The 22762-nt window shown below is 36.0% G+C and overlaps 1 protein-coding gene across 5 annotated transcripts in view; it reads left to right on the top strand.

Annotated features, from left to right (window-relative positions):
* BABAM2 (BRISC and BRCA1 A complex member 2) overlaps nt 1-22762 on the top strand; it is a 357253-nt gene that overhangs the window by 12601 nt on the left and 321890 nt on the right. For all 5 annotated transcript variants that reach the window (XM_072937993.1, XM_072937994.1, XM_072937995.1 and 2 more), the window contains exon 3: nt 19880-19956. In XM_072937993.1, coding sequence (XP_072794094.1) covers nt 19880-19956 — 77 coding nt within the window. The remainder of the gene's footprint in view (nt 1-19879; nt 19957-22762) is intronic.

The following is a 22762-nucleotide window of genomic DNA, read 5'->3' as shown; positions in this document are numbered from 1 at the left end:
ACTTGTTTTATATTTTGTACTTAGGATTTTGAGGGAAAAAGTTGAAGTGGTGATATTGGCTTTGACCCAGTGTACTCTGAAATCACTGGCCTTGGGAACTTTTGCTAGGATTTCAGTCTTCCCACAGCGTCTGGGATGGCACGTGCTAGGATAGATCTGAAATTGGAGTTTTAGATGATTGTCAGTCTTGGGCTTTTCCTGCCCTGCAATGACTTCATTTCAGGGTGGCTTCATTTGGTCTGGAAGTTGGGGTAGGAGAAGTGAAGGGAAGTAGCCAGTCTAGTGTGTAAAGGAAAGAGGGTAGAAGATTGATTTAGTTTATTCCTAGCTCCACTTTGCATTGTTTAAGAGAACCAAAAAGATCACTCCTACTATTATCTTTTGTCCTCTCTATTCTGTGCAATTTAAGGGTAGTATTATTTGACTAGCTTTTGTTTAATTAGAATGACAATTTTGCAAAATTCTTTAAGATTGAAGTGAGGGTTTTGTAATACAGTTAATAGGGACATAAATTTGTTTTAGGTCCAAATTCACTATTCCTATGCCATCACTTACATGTTAAAGGACTCCTTATGCCCATGTAGAGCAGCCACCTTGTTAGTTTCCATGTTGCTTGAGTAATCTTGCTCTTTGGTGCCATGGTCTTGAAAAATAATTTCGTAATTTCCCTTTTCAGGGCCACATTTCCTAAGTAATTTGATTATCTTTCTCATGGCATGTTATGAAAGTTGTTTTTCCCATTGACCTTGCTTCTCTTGACTTTTTGAAGAATGTATCCTTTTTGTTTTCTGAAAAAGTTTTTATCTCAACCTTTGTTCTTGTCAACTTATTGATAAGAGATCTTGAATCTTATCAATGGGGAAATAATGGGGAAAATGGGAGTTTTGGGAAACATTTTCATGTTCCACTGTTAAGTAGGTATAATGCCCTCAGAATAATTGTTGTTTTTTTATTTTTTATTTTTTATCTATAGACTCCTAGGACTTTTTCAGTTAAAAAACAATGAAAATTTTTGTGATTCAATAAAGTATTAACATGTAGGTTCAATTTGGGGCTTAGCACATACATTTTTTTTAAATGTGGTAAAATACACACAACATAAATTTACCATTTTCACTGTTTTTAAGTGCACAATTGGGTGGCATTAAGTGTAACCCCAGTGTTTTGTAGCCATCAGCACCATCCATCTCCAGAACATGGTTAAACTTGCAAAACTGACACTCTGTGCCCATTAAACAATACCTTTCCATTGCTCCCTTCCCCTAGCCCTTGGCAATCACCATTTTTTTGTCTATGAATTTGACAAATTTAGGTACCTCATATAGGTGGAATTATGTAGAATTTGTCCTTCTGTAACTGCCTGTTTTTTACAGAGCATAATGTCTTCAAGGTTTGTCCATGTTGTAGCATGTGTCAAATGTTTTTTCCTTTTTAAGGCTGAGTAATATTCAATTGCATGTATATGCCACATTTTGTTTATTCATTCATCCATCAATGGACGCTTAGGTTGCTTCCACCTTTTGGCCATTGTGAATAATGCTGCTATAAACACGGGTATGCAAACATCTGTTTGAGTCCCTGTTTTCAATTCTTTTAGGAATATACCCTAAAGTGGAATTACTGGATGATACGGTAATTTTGTGTTTAACTTTTTGAGGTATCGCCATACTGTTTTCCATGGTGGCTGTCCCATTTTACATTGTCACCAGCCATGCACAAGGGATCTAATTTTTCCACATCCTCATCAACACTTGTTGGTTTCTATTTTTTTTTTTAAATAGTCATCCTAATGAGTACGAAGTGGTATCTCATTGTGGTTTTGATTTGCATTTCTCTAAAGATGTGGAGCATCTTTTCATGTGCTTTTTGGCTTTTTGTGTAACTTATTTGGAGAAATGTCTCTTCAAGTCCTTTGCCTATTTAAAATTTGTTGTTGATGTTGTTGAGTTATAGAGGTTCTTTGTATATTCTGGGTATCAAATCCCTTATCAGATACATGGTTTACAAATATCTTCTCCCATTCCATGGGTTTTTTTACTCTGTTGGCAGTATCTTTTGATGTACAAAATTTTTACTTTTGATGAAGTCCAGCTCATCTATTTTTTCTTTTGTTCCCTGTCCTTTTGGTGTCATTTCTAAGAATATTATTGCCAAATCCAATAAAGCTTTCCCTTATATTTTCTTCTAAGAACTTTATCCTTTTAGCCCTTGTGGTTAGGTCTTTGATCCATTCTGAATTTGTAATTAAAATTTTTTGTGTATAGTGTAAGATAAAGGTCCAATTTCTTTCTTTTCTTTTCTTTCTTTCTTCCTTCCTTCCTTCCTTCCTTCCTTCCTCCCTCCCTTCCTTCCTCCCTCCCTCCCTTCCTTCCTTTCTTTTCTTTCTTTCTTTCTTTCTTTCTTTCTTTCTTTCTTTCTTTCTTTCTTTCTTTCTTTTCTTTCTTCCTTTCTTTCTTTTCTTTCTTTTCTTTCTTCTTTTTGCATATGGGTATTCAGTTTTCTTAATACTATTTGTTGAAAAGATAGTCTTTTCCCATTAAATGGTTTTGATACCCTTGTTGAAAATCGTTTGACCGGATATATGAGGGCTTATTTCTGGGCTCTCTATTCCATTCACTTGGTCTGTATGTCTGTCTTTATGCCAGTACCACCACACTCTTGAATACCGTAGCTTTGTTTAAGTTTTGAAATCAGAAAGTGTTACACCTCCAACTTTGTTCTTCTTTTTCAAGATTGTACTGGGTACTAGGGATTCTTTGAGCTTCTATTTGAATTTTAGGATGGCTTTTTCTATTTCTGCAAAAAAAATGTCATTGAGATTCTGATAGAGATTGCATTGACTCTGTAGATTACTTTGGATAGTATCGACATTTTAACAATTTTAAGTTTTCAGTGACCACAGAATATCTTTTCATTTAATTATGTCTTCTTTAATCTCTTTCAGCAATGTTTTGTAGTTTTGGGTGTCCAAGTCTTTTGCCTCCTTGTTTAAGTTTATTCCTAAGTATTTTATTCTTTTTGATGCTATTGTAAATGGGATTGTTTTTATAATTTCCTTTCCGGAATGTTTATTGTTAGTATATGGAAATGCAACTGAATTTTGTGGGTTAATTTTGTATTCTGCAACTTTGATTAATTTGTTTATTAGTCTTAACAGTTTTTTTTTCTGGTGAAATTGAAATCTTTAGGGTTTTCCACATGTAAGATCATGTCATCTGCAAAGAGAGAATTTTACTTCTGCTTTTTCCATGTGGATGCCTTTTATCTCTCTTTCTTGCCTAACTGCTCTAGTTGGGACTTCTAGTACTATTTTGAGTGGAAGTGGTGAAAGCAGGCATCCTTGTATTGTTCCTCACCTTAGAGAAAAGGCTATCAGCCTTTCACCATTGGTTTTTATTTTCCCTTCAATTTATTTTTCAGTAAATCTAATACGTTTATTTTAAGTTAAAAATAAGACATAGATCATGTGACTCATTCAGGATTGTTGAATGGCTTCCCTTTGCTCTTACAATAAAACCCATGCGTGTGCTTTGCATGCATGAGGTCCTGTTTCAATCCCCAGTACCTCCATTAAATCAATCAACCAATCAGTCAGTCCACCCCCCCATCCAAAAAAGAATAAAATCCCCAAATGTATACTGACTTACTGTGTGATTGGGCGCCTCTCCCCATTCAGCCTCATCTTGTGTTGTTTTCCCCGTGGACTGACTTTCTCTCTGATCCCAGAAGGCCCCAAGGCCTTTTCCATCTTGGGGTTGTTGCTCACTGTCTTCCTTTCCTGGATCATTCTTTCCTCTCCTGTTTTGAATTGTCTGATTTTTACAATGCTTCAGATTTGGCTTGAATGTAGCTTTTTCAGCAATTCAGAGGGCTCTCCTAGTCCCCATCAAAATTAGTTCTCCTGGTTGTGTTCTCTTGTATCATCTTCTTTTAGCACTCACTCCCATTTGAAATTATGTTCACAGCTGATTATTTATTTAATGCTGTGTCTTACACCAGATTTTTAGCTCTGTGAGGGCAGACACTGTGCCTATTTTGTTTAGCATCTTTGTATGTGGCACAGAGTAGGCACTCAGTAAATACTTGCTGAAGCTCTAAGAAACCATGCTCTGAATGGAGTGATCACATGGCCCAGCACTGGGAAGGGCATGTCACTTAGAAGTATTGTCTATACTGCCAAAGTGCCAAGCTGGAGGGGTATGATCAGGACTAAATGGCAATCTGCAGAATAACAGGTATTGCATGATTGTGTTTATGTGCAGAAGTCTTCTATATGTACAAACCTATGTATATCTAAATGTACAGGGAAAGATTTGGAAGAATATTTAGCAAACTCAATTCAGTGATTGACTTGGAAGAGGGAAGGAGTATGAACATTGAAGGGATACTTGGTACTTTCATTTCCATATTATTAGAATTTATTTTTACAGTGAGAGATTTTTATTTGTATAATTTATTATACAAAAAAGGTGAATTTGGCTTAAAAGCAGTTTCTGCTGTAGGAGTCCAGTGGGATGTGACAGCAGCAGGGGACATTTGTATTAGTATTAGCAGAAAAGACAAACGCTGGGATAGAAGTCATAAGAAATGGACTTGAGGAAGAATGAAATTCAAAGGAAAGCATCTTTGTCACTTCTTTGTGCTCTTCCCGGTATAGGTTTATCATCAGGACTTCGTGTGAGTATATCATTTATATTGTAGGAATGACAGAACTTTCAGTAGCATTCCTGGAAAGAATATAAAGTTGATTTTACTGTGAATCAGATAGTGGATACTGACCATGGCTAACAGTGAATTCTGAGCTCTAAACAGACAGTATCTTTCTATCCTCCTGCCTATCTATTTATCTGTCTGCCTATTTCTCCTACAAACAAATAAGCAGTAAATGAATTTAGCATTTTTGAATAGTATAAAGCTCTTTTTTTTTCATTGGCTGTCTTGGCCATCAGTAAATCTGTGAGGAATGTTTTTCTAATCATCCCTTAAAAAATTATTTTTTAGATGTTATATGAGGACGTCTTGGAGAGGTTAAGCAGCTCATCCAAGGTTACTTAGCTGGTAAGTGGTGGAGGACAGGAGTGGAGCCCAGGTCATCTCTATCAGCTGCTATTCATTTATTGATTTTTCAGGAAAGCATTGGCCAGAAAAAGAAAGGAATCACTTGTCAATATAGTATACTGTGGAACAGGTGTTTCGACCATCTACACTTGTGAAATATCTTTAGATAAGAATGCTAAGAATACCCATCTACTGTATAGAATTCAGATAGAAATCTGCTAGTCAATTGAGACTAAAACTTAAACATTAGGAAGAGGTCAGAGTTAGAAGTCATTCAGAAAAGGTAACTGTTTAAAATAGCAATATTTTCCAGGCAATAAGTTACTACAAGTAGGCTAGCTCTCAGAGTAGCGGATAATTTGACAAGAGTTTGTAGGTGTCCACAAATTAAAGAATATGGGGAGGGAATACAATTTCCTAGTTGGAATTGTGGCAGAAATCAAACATATGCAGTTATTTTAGTAAGTCTGTCACTGATTCATTCCTTGACCTAAATTCTCAGACTCTTTTCATGTCTTTTTGCTTTTTTCCATTATTCAAGTTACTGAACAGTTAGAAGTTTAATTGATATTGCAAATCTTAATTAAAAGTATATAATTATTGGCATTGCAGAATAATTTCTTATAGCCCTGTGTATTTTTTTCCTAAGAATAGTATTGATCATATTTTTGTGTAATAAAAATATCTTTAGGAGCTATGTGTTATTGTCAGGTTTTTATAAATGTAGGCATTCCCCCTTATCCATGGGGGATATGTTCCAAGACCCCAGTGATGCCTGAAACCACACATAGTACCGAACTCTATGTATACTATGCTTTTTTCTCTACATACATACTTATGATAAAATTTAATTTATAAATTAGGCACAGTAAGAGATGAACAACAACAATAATAAAATAGAGCAATTATAACAGTAAGCTGTAGTTAAAGTTATCTGACTGTGGTCTCTCTCTCTCAAAATATCTTGTACTGTGAAGACCTTTGTTCTTCTTAAGATGATGCAAAGTGATAAAATGCTTATATGAGTAGATGAAATGAGGTGAATGACGTAGGACTTGTGACTTAGCGTTAGGCTACCAATGACCTGACTGTCTGTTGGAAGGAGGACCATCTGCTTCAGGTGATCCTGGGTCATTGAGCTGTGACGATGTCAATGGTTGGATGTCAGGAGCAGACTATGTCAGTGGTTCGGGATTCCTGATGGAATGACCCGAGATTTCATACTGCTACTCAGAAAGGGCAGTATTTATTTTATTTTATTTCTGGAGTTTTCCATTTAATCTTTTTGGACTTCATTTGACTATTGGTAACTGAAATCTTGGAAAACAAATTGCATTTAAGGGGGCCTAGTATATATTTATTATATCCATCTTTGTACATGTATATGTGAGAAATAAAAGAATCTGCAAGTCAGAAAAGTGATCTGGGGACCAAAATAGTTCAAATGGAGAATTGAGAGTCCAGGTAGAATTGGCAGAATTTCGAGATATCAAGTCTTTAATCATGATTTCAGGATGCAGCTGGCCACTGCTTTAGGTGTGCCTAGGGTTTAAAACTGAGCTATACTATCTTTAGACTTTCTAGAAGATTATGACTCACTGCCACAGATTATGGCAGCAATCATATTGTAAGATTGAGTGACCCCTCCAAATTGGATCATCAAATTAGTATCTTCTTAAAAGGAATGAATCCAAGAATATGTTGGAGCTACAGCTGGATGCAAATGAAGTCGTGTTATAAATTCTAAGCAGTCAGATAGATAATCTGATGATAAATTTTAAGCAGTGAGCTATATTGATATTACTGTCAACTTAGCAGGGATATCAAAAGAACACTTGGAAAGGGATAAATTAATAATGCTTGTTACTGTAGTGAGGAAACCAAGGTGAATAGGGAGTTTGGGAGACATCAAAGAAAAGCAGTTCATCTTCATAGCCAAAGACCTTCAGTATCTAAAAGGTCTTTAGAGAAGTGTTTTCTCAAACTGTTTGGTGAAGGACTAGAATTTTTAAAAACTTTCAATCTGTCTCCAACTGATACTTTAATAAAATATAATAAAAAAGAATTACTAGAAAAATGAAACTAAAAAGATATGAAATACAAGGCCTGGCTTTTTTATATTAGATTTATCAGATTTGAAACTACTTATAAATTGCTATGAAAGTTTCTAAATTCTTAGTCTCAATATCCGCGCTTGTCTCATCATGGATAAATAACAGTTTATAGTCTGGTACTGGTCCAGGGGCCCCATTTTGAGTTATCACTATTCAGAGGGTTTCTGCATTCTAATAGTCCAGGGGTTGGCCTTTTTAGAATTCTCTATCAGGGGTATGACAGTACAGTAGTACATTAGTGGTGAGTAATTCCTAGCTACACCTTGGATAATCTCAGGGTTTTTTTTGTTTTTTTGTTTTTTTAACCAAATACTGTAGAACAAATGTGGTAGAGGGTTATAGGAATGAACACTTCTCAAAATTACCAAAGTTTTCAGTTAGTTGGGTTAGCAAAAACTCAGAGAGCATCGTTACTTTGTTTATGTGTTCTGCATAGTTAACAAAAGAAACATGACTTTTGATTAAGGAGAGAATATTTACAATATAGTCTTTTTTGGGGGGAATTTTTCCCCTTTATTTCTGCACTTTTAAGTGCTATTTGCTTTTAAAGCTATATATGGATTTATATTTTCTAAGTTGATAAATATCTTAACACTGTAACCATGACTTGGGTGGCATTTCAGTTTCTCTTTAGTTGTAGTTGATGAAGATTTTCATTGAGTAGGCTAGGCACATTAAGTCGATTTTTACTACATTGTTTTTGTTAAAATATTGACATTTGCCATTTCAAGTTTGTTTTATGTAGTTCATGGTAGAATCCATTTCTTTTTAAAAGCAATAAAGAAGTGGTGTTGGCTTTTGAAGTCAGATGATAGTATAATATTGTCTTAATCTAGTCTAGAGTTGTAGAATTTCAGGACTGGAAGGCGTTAAACTCTAACAACCGCTGGGTGATGTATTTGCCCTCCTAATGCTTCCCTGCTAAGTGCCTGTCCAGGCTGTGCCTCAGTGTCTGCAGTCACAGGGAGACTCCATGAGTCCCAAGGCCACTCACTGGGCAGCTGGGACTGTTAGAAAGTGCTTTTACATCTTGACACACTGTGGAACAAACTTAATGAAGCCTCCATGTGACAACACTTCAACTAAACGAAGATGGCTGTCATGTTCTGTATTTTCTCTTTGGCAGGGTAACACTGAGCCTTTGCTTATACCATGTGATTTGTGTCCTTTCACCATTCTCGTTGGCTTTTTCTGAATGTGCTCCAGTTAGTCTCTCTGCTTCTTAGAGGGTAACGCCTAGAGCTAAATGATGTGTTTGAGGGATGGTTTTGAGCAATGTGGAGTACAGTACTGGTATCTTCATTTTTCTGGAAGCTTCATTCTCTGAGATTGTATTGGACAGAGCTTTGTGTTGAAACCATTGGTAGGTTGTAACCCATTGGTGTGCTATGAAATCATTTTAGTGGGTCTTGATTCAGATTTAAAAAATATGAAATAGGATAGAATTGGGTAAAAGTATCAGCCGTATCATGTAATAAAACTAATAAGTATATTAAAATTTTGTTTCAATTTATATATAATAGACATATACACATATATGTCCATGTATGCTCAGTGCATATATGTGTACTGAGTGGTGGGATTAAGCGGTGACATGTAAATTTCCTACTGTGTGTCAGGAAGGTGTGAAAGCCTCTAGACTAGACTAGAGGCGTCCCCTCCTTACTTTTCTCTGAAGCGCCTTCTAGTCTCTCCTGGCTTTGTCTCCTACTCAGATACTCCAGTCCATCCTCTTCTTTGTTCCCTCGTGGGTCTCCTGTTGTGCAACATGAAGGGCATTCTGGGCTCCATTAGATTTGATTTGGGACCTGGGAAAATCCTTTTTCTGCTCTGATTCAATCTCTTCATGATGCGACCCCCTCTGATAATTTTTGTCTGTGGAATAAAAAAGGCATAGTAGTGAGGTGAGTAGGTCAGTTGAGGTTTTTGTTTGTTTTAAATTCTGAAAATTATTATGCAAGTGGAATTAAAGCTTTGATGAAAATAGTGTTTGAGATGGACTTTCCTTCTCCATATTTTTGGTTTTGCAGTTTGTGCTTTTGACTTTTCATAACAGCAAGTACTTACACTGTGTCAGGCATTGTTCTAAGTCCTTTATATGTATCAGGTCAGTGGATCTTCATGACAACATCATGGAGAGTGACTATCATCCCCATTTTACAGATAAGGAAACCGAGGAAGAGACAGATTATTTAATTTGCACAGAGCTTTAAAGTTCATAGTGTATAACAGTTGTATCTCAAGCAGCAATCTAAGGAAAAATCCTCCAAAACCACCTAACAACCTAAAATACATCGATGGCACATTTATCCCATTATCCGGCAGTTCCAGATATGCTCATCTAGCAGATGCTACATCTTTGCGTCATCTCTTAAATAGAAGAATTTGAGAATGAAAAAACCTTTCTTCCATCTTTAGAAAGCACCTTTCACCAAAGGGAAAGGGCATCCTTTAATGACACTTGAGAATCTGTTAATTCTCCCCCCACCCTTCTCCACTCTTCCATTCCATCTTCCATTCTCCATTTTTACCTCTACTTCATTATCTGTTTCCACTACAGTTCACTCTTTTACTTGTTTTTTCTCTTCTCCCTGTCCTCCCCTGTTCCCTACCAGTTTTCCACTTATTCTTTTTTGTACCCTGCCCTTTGTTCTGTTCATATTCACTCAAATTTTTTTTTATAAGAAAAGCATATATTGAGCACCTAGTAAGTGTGAGGCTCTGTGGAGGCACAAATATAAATAAAACCAATATTATGAAAACCAGTAAGAGAAAGATAAAAACTGCTAGTTCATTGCCTTGAGAATCTGAGCCACTGGAGCATGCCAAGATAAATACTCTTCAGTCCTTTCCTGTAAGGAGCAGAAATTGAGATTGGGATTTAGATACATAGGCTATAAATGATATAAAATATAAAACAGAGTGCAGAGAATAGGGAGTGCATCCACGTAGAACTCATTTTGGGTCAAGGAATGAAAATGGTGGCCTAGAAAGCTACAGGAAAATTTTTTTGAACAAATTAAAAGTGTTTATTATAAAAGTTGCCTTTTCTAAAATTATTTTGTACATTAAATGCATAGAAATAGTATGTAAGTGGGCCTTGCTGCTGGGGGTTTCTTATAACATTTTTTAATGTAAAAATTACCGGTATTCCCATAGTTGGAATAGGAATCCGTCCAGGACATTTATGTAGTTTGTTTTGACTTTGACATGTCCTTAGAGTGCACTTGTCTTCTCCAGCTCCACTTGCTCACATGTACTACATATGCAGTAGTTATCAGGTGCCTCCTGTGTGCTGGTGGGTATGCTGCTGAAAGCTAAAGGATTCAAGGTTTAATGTTCTCTAGTTCATTAAAGCACTTTTGTTCTAGCAGAGTATCTGTCTCTTTGGTTTTGACCCTATTTGAGGACACTTGCAGGTACATATTTTTCCTTCCTCTCTCTTGATCAGATCCAACTCATTCTTTTGAGGCCAGTTGTATTGCAGTGAACCTTCCGTGGTTACTCCTGCTAAAAGTGGTTTCTCTGCTCTCTCAACTTCTATTGTGCTCATTTTCTTTAACCACTAATTTGGCAATTAATCATGTTAATTGCTTTGTGACTTGTATCTATTGTTGTCTTGAATTCTTATTTAAATTGTGCCTTGTTTGACTTTCACAGGTTTGATTTTTGTCTTCTGATTACAGTTCAAGGTTCTTGAGAATAGACACTCCGTTCTGTGCCTTTTATAGCAGTGATGTTTTTTGATTATGTACCTTAAGATAATTTGATTAGGAACCCCCAATACATGGTATTTATTTACTTATAAAAACATACTTGTATATTGTAAAATATACATAAAATGTATTAAAAAGAATGATATAAAAAGAAATAAACATTACTCTAAACATAACTTATATTGCTTATAATATGATATTTTCACTAGTCATACCTGAAAAAAGAAATCTGAAACAATATATAGATACTAATGGAAGAAACACAATGTTGGCTACATATACTATACCCTGAGACTAGTTTTCAATCCCATGCACCAGTTACGTGAAAGATTTTGTTGAAAATTTGCTTGTGCCTGTATTATTGGTATTATTTTCTGGCCATAGATTCTTTGCAAGATTCTTTTTAAACTGCTTGTTCATTTCTAAAGGGCTTTAGTGTAGTTAAGATAAGACAGTGGATTCCTTTCATCCATGAAACATCACAGTATCACAGTATGCTGAAGGCAACTGAATAATTGCAAGTACTACCATCAGCGCCTTGGGGTTGTGGAACTCGCATTCTTCCCTCAGGACACTTGAACAACTGCTGGAACTGAAAGAGGTGCTGGGGTCAATCTGTATATTGTATATCGTAAGGATTAATTTCTCTCTCTCTCTCTCCACATGCACGAACACACACATGTACACACACATACTCTTTTCCCATAAGATTTTCTTCCTGCACCCCAGTCCATTGTCTTATATACTCACTCGAAGACAAGACCATTGCCCTGTTAGGTAAAACACTTTATATACCCATCACAGTAATGTTCAACAAATACTTAAAAATTGATTTGAAACTCTGTACCTGCTAAACACTGTCTATGTCCTGTCTTCCCTCAGCCCCTGGCCACCATCGTCCTATTTTCTGTCTCTTTGAACTGGACTGCTTTATGTACCTCATATAGATGGACTCATATGGTATTTGCCCTTTTGTGATTGGCTTATTTCATTTAGCATAATGTCTTCACGGTTTATCCATGTTATAGCATGTGTCAAAATTTCCTTCCTTTTTTAAGGCTATTGAATAATATTCCACTATATGTATTTACTACATTTTGTTCCTCCGCCATCAGTCAGTGGACACTTGGGTTACTTCTACCCTTTGGCTATTGTCAATAATCCTATTAAATTTTTCTTCTTCAAGAGAATCTGGTCGATTCTTGGTTCTTGACATTGCATTTACATTTTTGAATCTGCCTTTCAGGTTTCAGATCAACTTAAGGAGAACTGCCATCTTTTCATTATGTTTCTTTTAATCTATGAGCATAATATCTGTGCTCATTTTTTGTTTACTTTTTTCTCAATGATAGCTTTCTACATAGAGCTCTTGTGCATCTTTTGTGACATTTATCTTTATGTATTTGATCGTTTGATGTTATTTTCAATGATATCTTTCTAAAAGTTTTTTTTTAACTGATTGTTGGTGGTATATAGATATATGTATACAGTATACAGTTGATTTTTGTGTATGTTCTTTGTCTAGCAACTTTACTAAACCCAGATTTTTTTCCAAGGATGCATATGAACATTTTAAAAGCTTTCTACATGCAGTCATATTATTTGCAAATAAGGATAGTTTTATTTCTTCCTTTCCAATATGAATACCTTTATTTCCCTATGCTACATACTCTGTAATAGCTAAGACCTCCAGTACAATGTTGAGTAAAATTGAGGATATCCTTGTCTTACTCTTTATGTCAAAGGGGAAAATTTAACATTTTGCTACTAAGTGCGATGTTCCTGTAGGTTTTTTGTAGATGACTTTTATCATATTAAGGAAGTTTCTCTTTTATCCTCATTTGCAAAGAGTTTTTGAAACATGAATCGTTATTTAATTTTATCAAACACTCATCCTACACTTATAGAGATAATGCTATTAATTTTTTCTTTTATTCTATTAACTGAGTGCATTACATGCACATATTAGAAAAGAAGAAAGGTTGAACGTTAATGATCTAAGCATCTGTCTCAAAAAATTAAAGGATTCCCCCCTCCTAGTTAACTGTTAAAAATAGTATTTGAGCCCGTCATTCCTACTGAAATCATATCGTAATTTAAGCCACATTTTTGTTATAGGAACACCTACTAACATTTAAAAATACTCCTTACGCTAAAGTAGAGTTGAAAATCTCTCATTTATAAATGGAGATATAGCATAGAAACTGAGAATAACAGTTGATGCCACATGAACTGGCAAACACATTTTTTTGAATATTTTAATTTTATAAATTTTAAAGCATTCTGGGCTGAGTCACTTATTTTGGTAATGGCATTTTGGATTCCTATGCCAAGAATTAAACCTACCACTTTCTAGTAGGGCCCAGAAATAGATTTTAGGCTTTAGAGATGTAGAGGATGTACTTGGTATATCAGGAACATCATATGTCATCAGGTAGGTAGTTCCATTCTCCTGGATAACGGTCTAAAAAATCAACCTCAGTGCAGTTTTTCTGCCTTCTCTTACCAATTCTAATTCATGAGCCTTCTTGTAGAAAGGCCTCAGACTTGACCTAGTGGGTTTTGATGTAGTCAACTAGATGGAACATTAATTCCCTTCCAAGACTGAGGGGTGAGTCTGTGAATCGAAAGGTCAAATGCCTTCACAGATAAAATGCCCATTTTATAGATTATTTAGATAGCTGTTAAGATATCCTACTTTAGTCTTCTAGCTTCTTTATTGCTGAATTTCAGTCTAGAAACCATGATAATTTTGAAACTGATTTAGTCTGAGTGGAATTGTTGATGTTGAATTTTATTCAGAGAAAATAAATTCCACAAAATGAAAATGTGATCAATGTCAGCTAACAATAATTCACTCTAATTTATGACCTAATAGTTATTTAAGAGGCAGTTATTAGTCTTTAGCCTGTTTTTTTCATCGTGACCTGTTATTTTAGGTTGCCAAAACTGAAGACTTCCTTCTCAGCTGATGTTAAATATTGTTGGTTAAGCACAAACGTCATTATCAAGAAAACAGGAAGCTATTGTAGGAGAACATGCCAAATGGTGAATTAACAGTCAGAGTAAAGGAAACTGACGTAGACTCAGGGAAGGAACCCTAGACTCATCTACTTTGTTCTTTTTAGATGGCTTGAAGAACAGAAGAAATCATTATCTTTCCCAGAAAGTGTGTCAAATAATAGGTTTAGCATTAAACTAGAAACCATATATCCTGCATTGTCTTAAAAATGCTGATGTCTAAAAGGTTGTCGAATATCTTCTTATAACTTTGTTAATGAAGATTAATTCTTGGCTGTCACGCAAATCATACAAAGTGTTGTGAAATTGCCTAACTTCCTCTTTATATTTTAATAATTTGAGTTTGATCTCAGTAATTAGGAAGAAGTCATAATTTAGAGGATTCAAATCCAAATTTATTTTTTACTACTTGTTTAAAGAGTTTGCTGAATAAATCAAGAGTGTCAACATTGTAGAGTCTGTTTAATCAAGTTATAAGGGCCTTGTTCCCTCTTCTGTATCATTGATTTATTTACATGTATACAGTTCTTATTACTAAGAAATCATTTTCTTTTATTTAAAGTATGTGTGGTAAAACACTTTTTGGCAACTTATTGTCAGCTTGTACTTTCCATTATTATAGGTACTTAATAAAAACACATTTGTTGAAAAGAGTTGTAATGCACATTTTTTTAAACTAATTCTGGTTGTTTCCCCTTTAATTATTGAGAGATGATTTAGTGTGGTGGTTAAGAAAATGGGCTCTGGAGCCAGACATCCTGGGTTTGGATCCCAGCTTTATCACTTACTAGCGAGTTACATAGCTTCTATTTGCCTTAGTTTCCTCATCTGTAAAATGGAGGTAATGGCACCTGTCTCTGAAGGTTGCTGTGGGCTTAAATGATTTAATCTCATTAAAGAACTTAGACTAGTGCCTGCCACATAGTAAATGCTCAACAAATGTTGGCTGTTGTTGTTCTTACTATTATTTATTGTGAAAATAGAGGGATTTTAGGTGATGGTTCTAAGTTTAAATTCTGGGTTGCATGTACAAATCTTCAAAAGGAGGACTTTCCACAAATAGTCACACTTTTACCTTTCTCAGAGTTGAGGATGAGAACATCTTTCCAATTCCAGTTGAACTGTCAATTTTTGTCAAGAAAAGAGCACAAGACTGAGTCAAGATTTATGCAAACCTTCCATTTAGCAGACCTTTGTCTCCATACGTAGTTGGTGGAGTACCCACGTCCTGGTTGCAGTGTTGGGTGCTAGAGATGTAAAGATGATTTAAAGATGTTTAGGCCAGGGAGACTAAGACGTGGCCAGAATGCCCTGGACGTCATTTCCAATCCTGGCATGCTCACTGAGTGTGCCTGTGAGACCCTCTGGCCTTCACTGTCGCCATATCTAAAATGACAGTTTTTGAGTTTAATGATTTACAAGCATATGCTAAAATTTCATGAGTGCTGGGTGCTTAGCACTGTGCTAGATGCTGTACGAAGACATTTTTAAAAGTATAAGACAGTTCTGGGTACCAGGAATCTTATGATCTGGTAGGGAAAGGAAACCACAATTAGAAAATAGATCAATAATAATATTGAGAGTCATGTAGTGAGATGTAAAATAAGAGATCGTAGGGATGAGATTATGAGAAGGTTATGTGCTTAGCATTTTATTGTATCAATGGTTAGCTGCAATTTCTGTAATAAAGAACCAGAGTAAACTGCCTAATTTGATGCTAACCTGAATTCCCACTTGATAATTCCGACTTGCATAATCTGTAGAAAGGGAGTTCAGCCTGCTTTGTTCTCCCACGTGTTAAACTTTAAAAGAATGCATTCTCAGTGTACTGAGGTAATTAGAATTTAGTGTGAAAGATACATTTTTAGGGCATAGTTCTGCATCCCAGAACCCTTTTTACATTGTAATACTTTATATGATTTTGTTCTTGTCAGCTGCTGTATTCCCAGCACCTAGTACACTGCCTGACATATAGTAAGCACGCAGGAAATATAGCTGAGAGACAAATTGGAAATTACATTTGAATTGTCAGCAGTTTTTAAGTAATTTGAAATTTATTTTACTATTAAAAGATACTCAGTTTCGAATATTGTTTTTTTTAAACCTTAGATCTATTTATGTGGTAGGACAAGTTACCATTTTACAAATGTAATTTTAATGAAGTTGGTAGCTTTTTATTTAGTAGCTTTTTCATACTTGTGTAAGGAAATGTTCCTCTAGGTGAATGAGCTTTCGCACTGTGTTAGTTCTCTGTTACTGCATTTGACTGCACCTTCACGGGAGGCCTTAAACACCAGAACTGCCCCACCAAGCCATTCCCAAATTCTAACCCATAAGAAACAGTGAGAAATGATAAATGTTAGAAACGTGAAGTTTTGTGATATCACAATATAAAGTCTTTCATATACTTTATCTGAAGGCTGTTCATCAGTAAATCACCCTGCCTTCTCCTTCTGAAAAGGAGTGAAGCACTTTAGAAGAAAAAGATAAATTAACCCATTAGAGTCTAGTTTCCTGAGTCAAATATAAAAAGAGTATATTTACTCTTAAAATATTTATATATTATAGAATAGTTCATGTTAATTATAAAAATCAAAACAGTGCAGAAGGGTAATCAAAGGAAGTTCTAAAAAATCATCCCAAATCCTGCCGTATTTTGGTGGCTCTTCATCTGAAATGCTTATGTACATGGATGCACACACCCAGATCTCTCTCTTCCGTAAGTGGAATCATGCAATTCATATGTGTTTTTAAGTCTTTTTTAGCCCACACCCTTTTTTTTAAACACTTGTCCTCCTTGATTAACAGAAACACTAATGCCCTCCTTGAGTGTGATTTGAAATTTCATAGTAAAATTAAGTAGCATGACCAAAACCAGTTTTAGACAGAGGTAATTTAAAAGGGGAAACATTTCAGTTTAATCTTAAAAGGACCTTTACATAACATGACTTTGGCTTGTTTCCCATAAAACTATTAACCCTAGATAATATGGAAGACAGAGCATAACACATCTTTTAAATAATTTGCTCATTGGAGGAGGAGCTGAGAGCTATTTAGGAGAGTTCTGTTGATAGCATCTTAGCCTTTCTTCTGTTCCCTTGAACAGTTTAGTTCTTGGCCCCAAATGTGTGTATTCCTCTCAGCTAAACAGTAGACCTGCAGTTAATGGGAGGTGAGCCCTTTTAACCTGGGTATTCTCCTGTTTGGGAGTATTACCCCTGCCACAATTCCCACTTCAAGTAAGTGATCTTTCTAACAGCATACAAGACTGTCTCTAAGGTGAGTTTTTCTTCCATCTTTTCTTCTTTTTTGTGATGTTTCAGTGGCCCTTTTAGATAGGCTGGCCCACCCATTAACCTATCTGTTTCCATATAAAATTTGGCTATCATCTCATACTTTATACTCTTGACTTCTCTTCTTCCTAAACTGGACCCTGTTGAGTAAATCCCTCTGGACGGAGATCGCCACTGCTGTTTCCCTGGTCCAGGGGCCCAACATCTTTCTTGCCTGAAATGGACTCCTTTCTGGTCTCTTCGTTTCCATTTTACCTTTTTACCCCTTTCCATACAGTATACAGGGTGATCTTTTAAAAGCATTGGATATTACCGTTCTTAAAACCTGCTTTGTGCTTCAAATAAAACCTGAATTAATTGCTGCCGCTTCCGAGGCTCTGCGTGGTCCACCTTTGCTTCCCCCTTGTCCTGATCTTTTGCTGTTCTCTTCCTCAGTCACTCTATTCTAGCTGCGTTGCCCGGGCATATCAAGATTTCTTCCCCCAGAAATATCAGACTTGTTCCTGCCTTCACGCCTCTGCACCAGCTGTTTCCTCTGCCTGGAATGCTCTTCCCCAGAACTGTGCATGGTTGGCCTCTTCGCGTTATTCAGGCTTCAGATTTCACCTCCTCCAGAGGTCTTCCCAGTCTTCCACTCTAACGTGGCTCCTGTTTTCTTGCAGCTTCCTGTTTCATTTTCTGCATCACATTTAGCAATCTTTAGCCATCTTTATATGTTTGTCTTATATTTATCGTTTCTTCTTCCCTTGCCGGAATTTAAGTATCATGAGACTGTAGATCTTGTCTATCTCATCCACCCTGTATTCCTAACACATAGAACGATGCTCAGTAAATCTTATCTAAGTGAAAAGAATCAGTGAGGGAATCACTCAGATGGAGAAATGTATTTTTTTACCCTCTGGGGTGGCTGGAACCAGCCGTTCAAGTAGTGAGGGAGGAAGGGCCAAGCACAAAAACACTTTCCTAGTCCTGGGTAAGGCATAAAGTGAATAACAGAAAGTGTGGCCCAACAGTGAATGTAACAATCTAGAAGCTCATTTCACATTGAAGAGGGACAAGCTATTCAAACAAATTAAAATCAGATTAATCCTGAGATTTCCTGTACTATTAATAACTTCAGTCATTAAGCTATGTAGGTAATTGGATCTTCAAGCCCCCCAAAAGACACTTGATTGAATGTTTTTTATCTTAAATCATTTAAAAACATTGTTGTTTGGATATGATGTAAGAGAAAAAATTCTTAGCATTGCTTGTAGAGTCATTTTGGCCATTAGAGACTGCTTTATATTTTGTAATGCTAAAATGGATGTGTTTTCCATAAATGATTTCAAAGAACTGCTATGTTGTGGGCTCGAAAAGGTTACAGTATAAGGTAAGTATTTTAATACCTTTAATAAAATGCCCTGAAGAATTTTTTATATTGAAAGGTAAAGAATGTGTTCTTAAAAACCTGTGAGAAATTAAATTAGGTTACTCTGCCACAGTAGTGCAACTTTGTTGTTTACTTCATAAACAGATGTTTTTATTAACTCCTAAAGATAAAGAATAATCATCAGCCTAGTGATTTGTATTGAATACTTCAGAGTTAAAGTTTCTGTCTGTCTCTTTTCTTTTTCACATTCAAATAGTTTTGGGAAAAAGTAATAGTAAATCTAATGCGAGGTCTGAGTTAGCTGTTTTTGAGCCAGCACCTCTCCAGTTTAGTGTCAGATGAGTGTTACCCTTCAAAGTGGCCAACTAGGGAAACTGCACATCTGTTCCAACAATGCTTCTGTTCCTTCAACTACTTTTGTAGGTTCTTTCTCAGAAATATTTCATAGCCAGTTTTGGAATTATGAAAGAAAATTAGCCTTCCTGCTCTATTTGGCAAATTAGAAACTTTACTTTTTTTTGTCTAAAAAGACGTACAACTTCCTCAACTGACTTCATATTAACTTTTTATTAATTTATGAAGCCGTGAGTGCTCTTATGACTCATAAGATCACGGGAGATATCTTATAAAGTAAATCTGTGTAAAGAGCACAGAACATTGTATAACTCTATGAAGTAATAGATTAAAAAAAAAACAACAAAAAGCAGGCTGTTGAGACCTGGGTGACTAACTCACCCCCCTTATAAATTTGCATTTTATCTGAAACTGAGTGTAGCGCATTGTGCTCTCCTACAGATGTAAGTTATGGGGTGCCAACTCTAGAGGAAGCGCTTTATTTTTGGGGAAAGAGAGAAAACCATCTGGTACCAGAAAAAGGCCAAAAGTGGGCTCTTTTTAGTACTAACTGAGTGAAAACTTAGAGTCTATATTTAAAATATGACCGTAAAACTACTCTTCTTTTACAATTCTTGGCACCAAAGACTACAGACCTGTTTTGGATCATATACCTGTTTTCAAAGTTGCGATACGCTTCTTTGAGAGAAGTAGTTGAAGCAGTGTTGGTATTTGTTGTTAGAAGGCAGATAGGTTTTACTGTTATTTAAATGAGTTTCTTTAGAGCAAGTCTTACTTTTGTTTTGTCTTGGCCTCCATGACTATTAAGAGCTTTTATTTTTTCCTATAAGCCAGGGTTTTAATCGTTTATCTGTAAGGATCACCTTTTATTTACTTTATTAAATATCATAAATATGTGGGGTTTTACAAAACTCTTTTCATCTCTTTCTTTCTTTCTTTTTTCCCTCAAAGCTGCACGTCATTGACTCCTGGACCCAACTGTGACCGATTTAAATTGCACATACCATATGCTGGAGAGACATTAAAATGTAAGTAAATGATGACTGTTTTACTGAAAATGTAGATTACAGTGCTAGCTTTTGGACGTTGTGCTTTAGTTGTATTTCTGGCTTTTAGGTATTATTTCTTAAGGTATTTTCATGAGGATTTACCACTTTTTGAAAATTTGTGCTTCAATCTTAATTCTAGTGAAACTAAGGTAATCGGCCAGGAATAAGTTGTGATCAAGTGTGCACGCACATGGTATGTTTTATAGCAAAGGTCAGAAATACAGATGGCTACAAGGCCAGACTGGTAGGTAACATGAATGAGGGAAGGGGGCTGGGTGTGGCAAATTGGGGCATTCCTGTTTCAGCTTGAAGGATTGCCCCTGCTGATTTATTGAGAGAAGATAAGCATCTGAATTTTTATATGAATTCTGTCAGTGTTAGATGTTGGCCACTCTTTCAGAATTACAAGCATTGTGGGCCAGCATTATGCAGGCCAAACCAAATGTGTGTGTGGGCTGCCCTGAGCTCTTGGATCACTGGTTTGTGACTTTAGTGAATGTTTGCAATAGTTGTTGGATTTAGTCCACCATCTACACTGTTGGTCTCGGTCGCATCAGCCCTTCTCTGCCATTATTACCAGTGCTGAAGCTCTAGCCTAGAATGGAAATGATGATAGCTTTGGTTGGCTAGTATCTATAATCTCATCAGGAATTTTCTGTCTTAAACCTGTACTTGTGGTGTACGGGGTATGAAAGTCTCTCTATTCTTACAGAGAGAAATAAAGAACAAAGATGGTGAAGATAGGACAGATGAATGAACAGTGCCTTCGAGACCATGGACTGTGTGTTTTACCATCACAGGCCAGGAGAGGCCACACCTTCATTTGCTGTAGAATCACTTTTTATTAATTTACCAAATGCAACATGAACTAAAAATGTGTGACATGCTGACTTATTAACTTTGCATTATTAGATCATTCTTTGGCAACCATTAAAACACAAAAGAATTTCACCTGGCTGAGGTAGTAGGACAGATTAGATTGCTACTATTTAAAAAAATTATTAACTAAATTTAAATGAAATGATCAAAAGTAAGTCATTCACATAGTTAGAAATAGAAATAATTCAGTTTTTTATGCATGAAAGCAGTAGTCCTCTGTCCCATTGCTCCTCAGTCCTAGTCCTGTTTCTCAAGGCAACCGCTTAAAAATTGTTAAAATTGTTTAAGTGTTTAGTTCTTCTTGGGATGATCTCCATATGTCTAAGTAATCTGCTTATGCCTCTTGTTTCTTGACTTATCAGTTTTAGATGTTATCATTTGACTTCCTGCTCTGATACATATGGCATCAGCCTATTTTCACTTCACCCTTTATCTCTCTCTTCTCCTTTTCTTTAATGCAATTATATAGCCACTGTTAGTTCCTGTTCCTGGTCAGCTTGTAGCTTTAAATTTTTTCTTTTCTTTTCTTTCTTTCTTTTTTTTTTTTTTTGAAGGGTTATTTTAAGTGTGGTAAATATGCTTAAAATATTTCTATAGTTAAGTGAACAACCCCTAAAAATTCTTAGTAAGTGCTTGGCACACGGTTACCACTTAGTCAAAATCTCTATGCAATAGTGATGAGTACTTAGTATGCTTTTGTTTAGTTTCCCAGTAACCATGGATAGTGTCTTTTGGCTTCCTACTCTGTAAGATGAAGGTATTAGCCCCCGCCCTTCCTTCCATTCCTCTTTCTTTGCCTCCCAGCTTTGGTTTTCTGTTACTTTCCTTTTGCATTGTCAAGATCAATAACTTGTTGCCTGTTCTAAATCTATAATTGCTGTCCATGCTTTGTCTATAAATTGCTTGAATGATTATCCTGCGTACCTGCTCCTGTAGTTATCACTGTGGGCTTTACTTTTTACTATCCTCTTGGATTTGGCCTTGTAGTGTAGAAACTATGTCTTGAAGAGCCTGTGTTTTTAGAATTCTTTCTTGGTAAACAGGTTATCCTGTTATCTTGCTGGAAAAACAGTCTCAAACAGCCTGCTGGGATGCCACTCTCCTCTCCATCCTTCTACCTTTCCTGTAGCCTTGCTGAAGCTTGTATTACCACGGTCATAATTAGGTATCTTAATTTCTAAGAACTCTTTCTCTAGAGCTCTGTTCCTCTTTCATAACATCTTGTTCTTACTTTATGAATACAGTATATAAAAAAGCTTTAAAAGACTATAGAGTTTTGTTGTTTTTTAAAGTTTTTTTTTCTGTTTTCTGAATTATTTTGATTTTTCCCTAGGGATTATATTTTTGTTTATCATCTTTTTTTAACCACTGTGATTCTATAGCCTTTCCTCAAATAAAAAGTGGCTATTGGTTGTCCATTTATATTTGAAACACATGATAAAACTCTGATTGGGACTTCTGTATAGGCAAGGCTAATTGAGTATGTGGGTTTTAATGGTGGGCAAGCTGAGTGACCCCTATGTATTATGTTTTGGAGTTCAGCTGATCTAGCTCTCCCCCAAATAGTGTATTCTATTTTTTAAGAAAAGCCCCTGTATTTTTTTCCTGGGATACACATCTGACCACCATGCCATTGTAGAGGGATGGATATATAGATTATAGCACATGGAGATTTTAGTTGATCTCCCTGTTCGTAGCCCCATGTCTCATTCTTGCCTCCTCACACCGGATGACTACAAGTTTTTATGGGTTTCCAGAACAGATGGCTTCGTCCTCATCAGTAGCCTCTTCCTCACTTTACTGCAACCAAAGCTTTCTCTGCCCTATCTCATCAAGTACTACTCCCCCATCTGCATTCTGTCTTCTAGGAATTTGTGGAAATGTCTCATCTACTGATTTGCCACTG

This window comes from Vicugna pacos, chromosome 15 (assembly GCF_048564905.1).
Source record: "Vicugna pacos chromosome 15, VicPac4, whole genome shotgun sequence".
Taxonomy (NCBI): Eukaryota; Metazoa; Chordata; class Mammalia; order Artiodactyla; family Camelidae; genus Vicugna; species Vicugna pacos.
The sequence above is the reverse complement of the archived record's forward strand: the minus strand, read 5'-3'. Positions and strand labels throughout refer to the sequence as shown.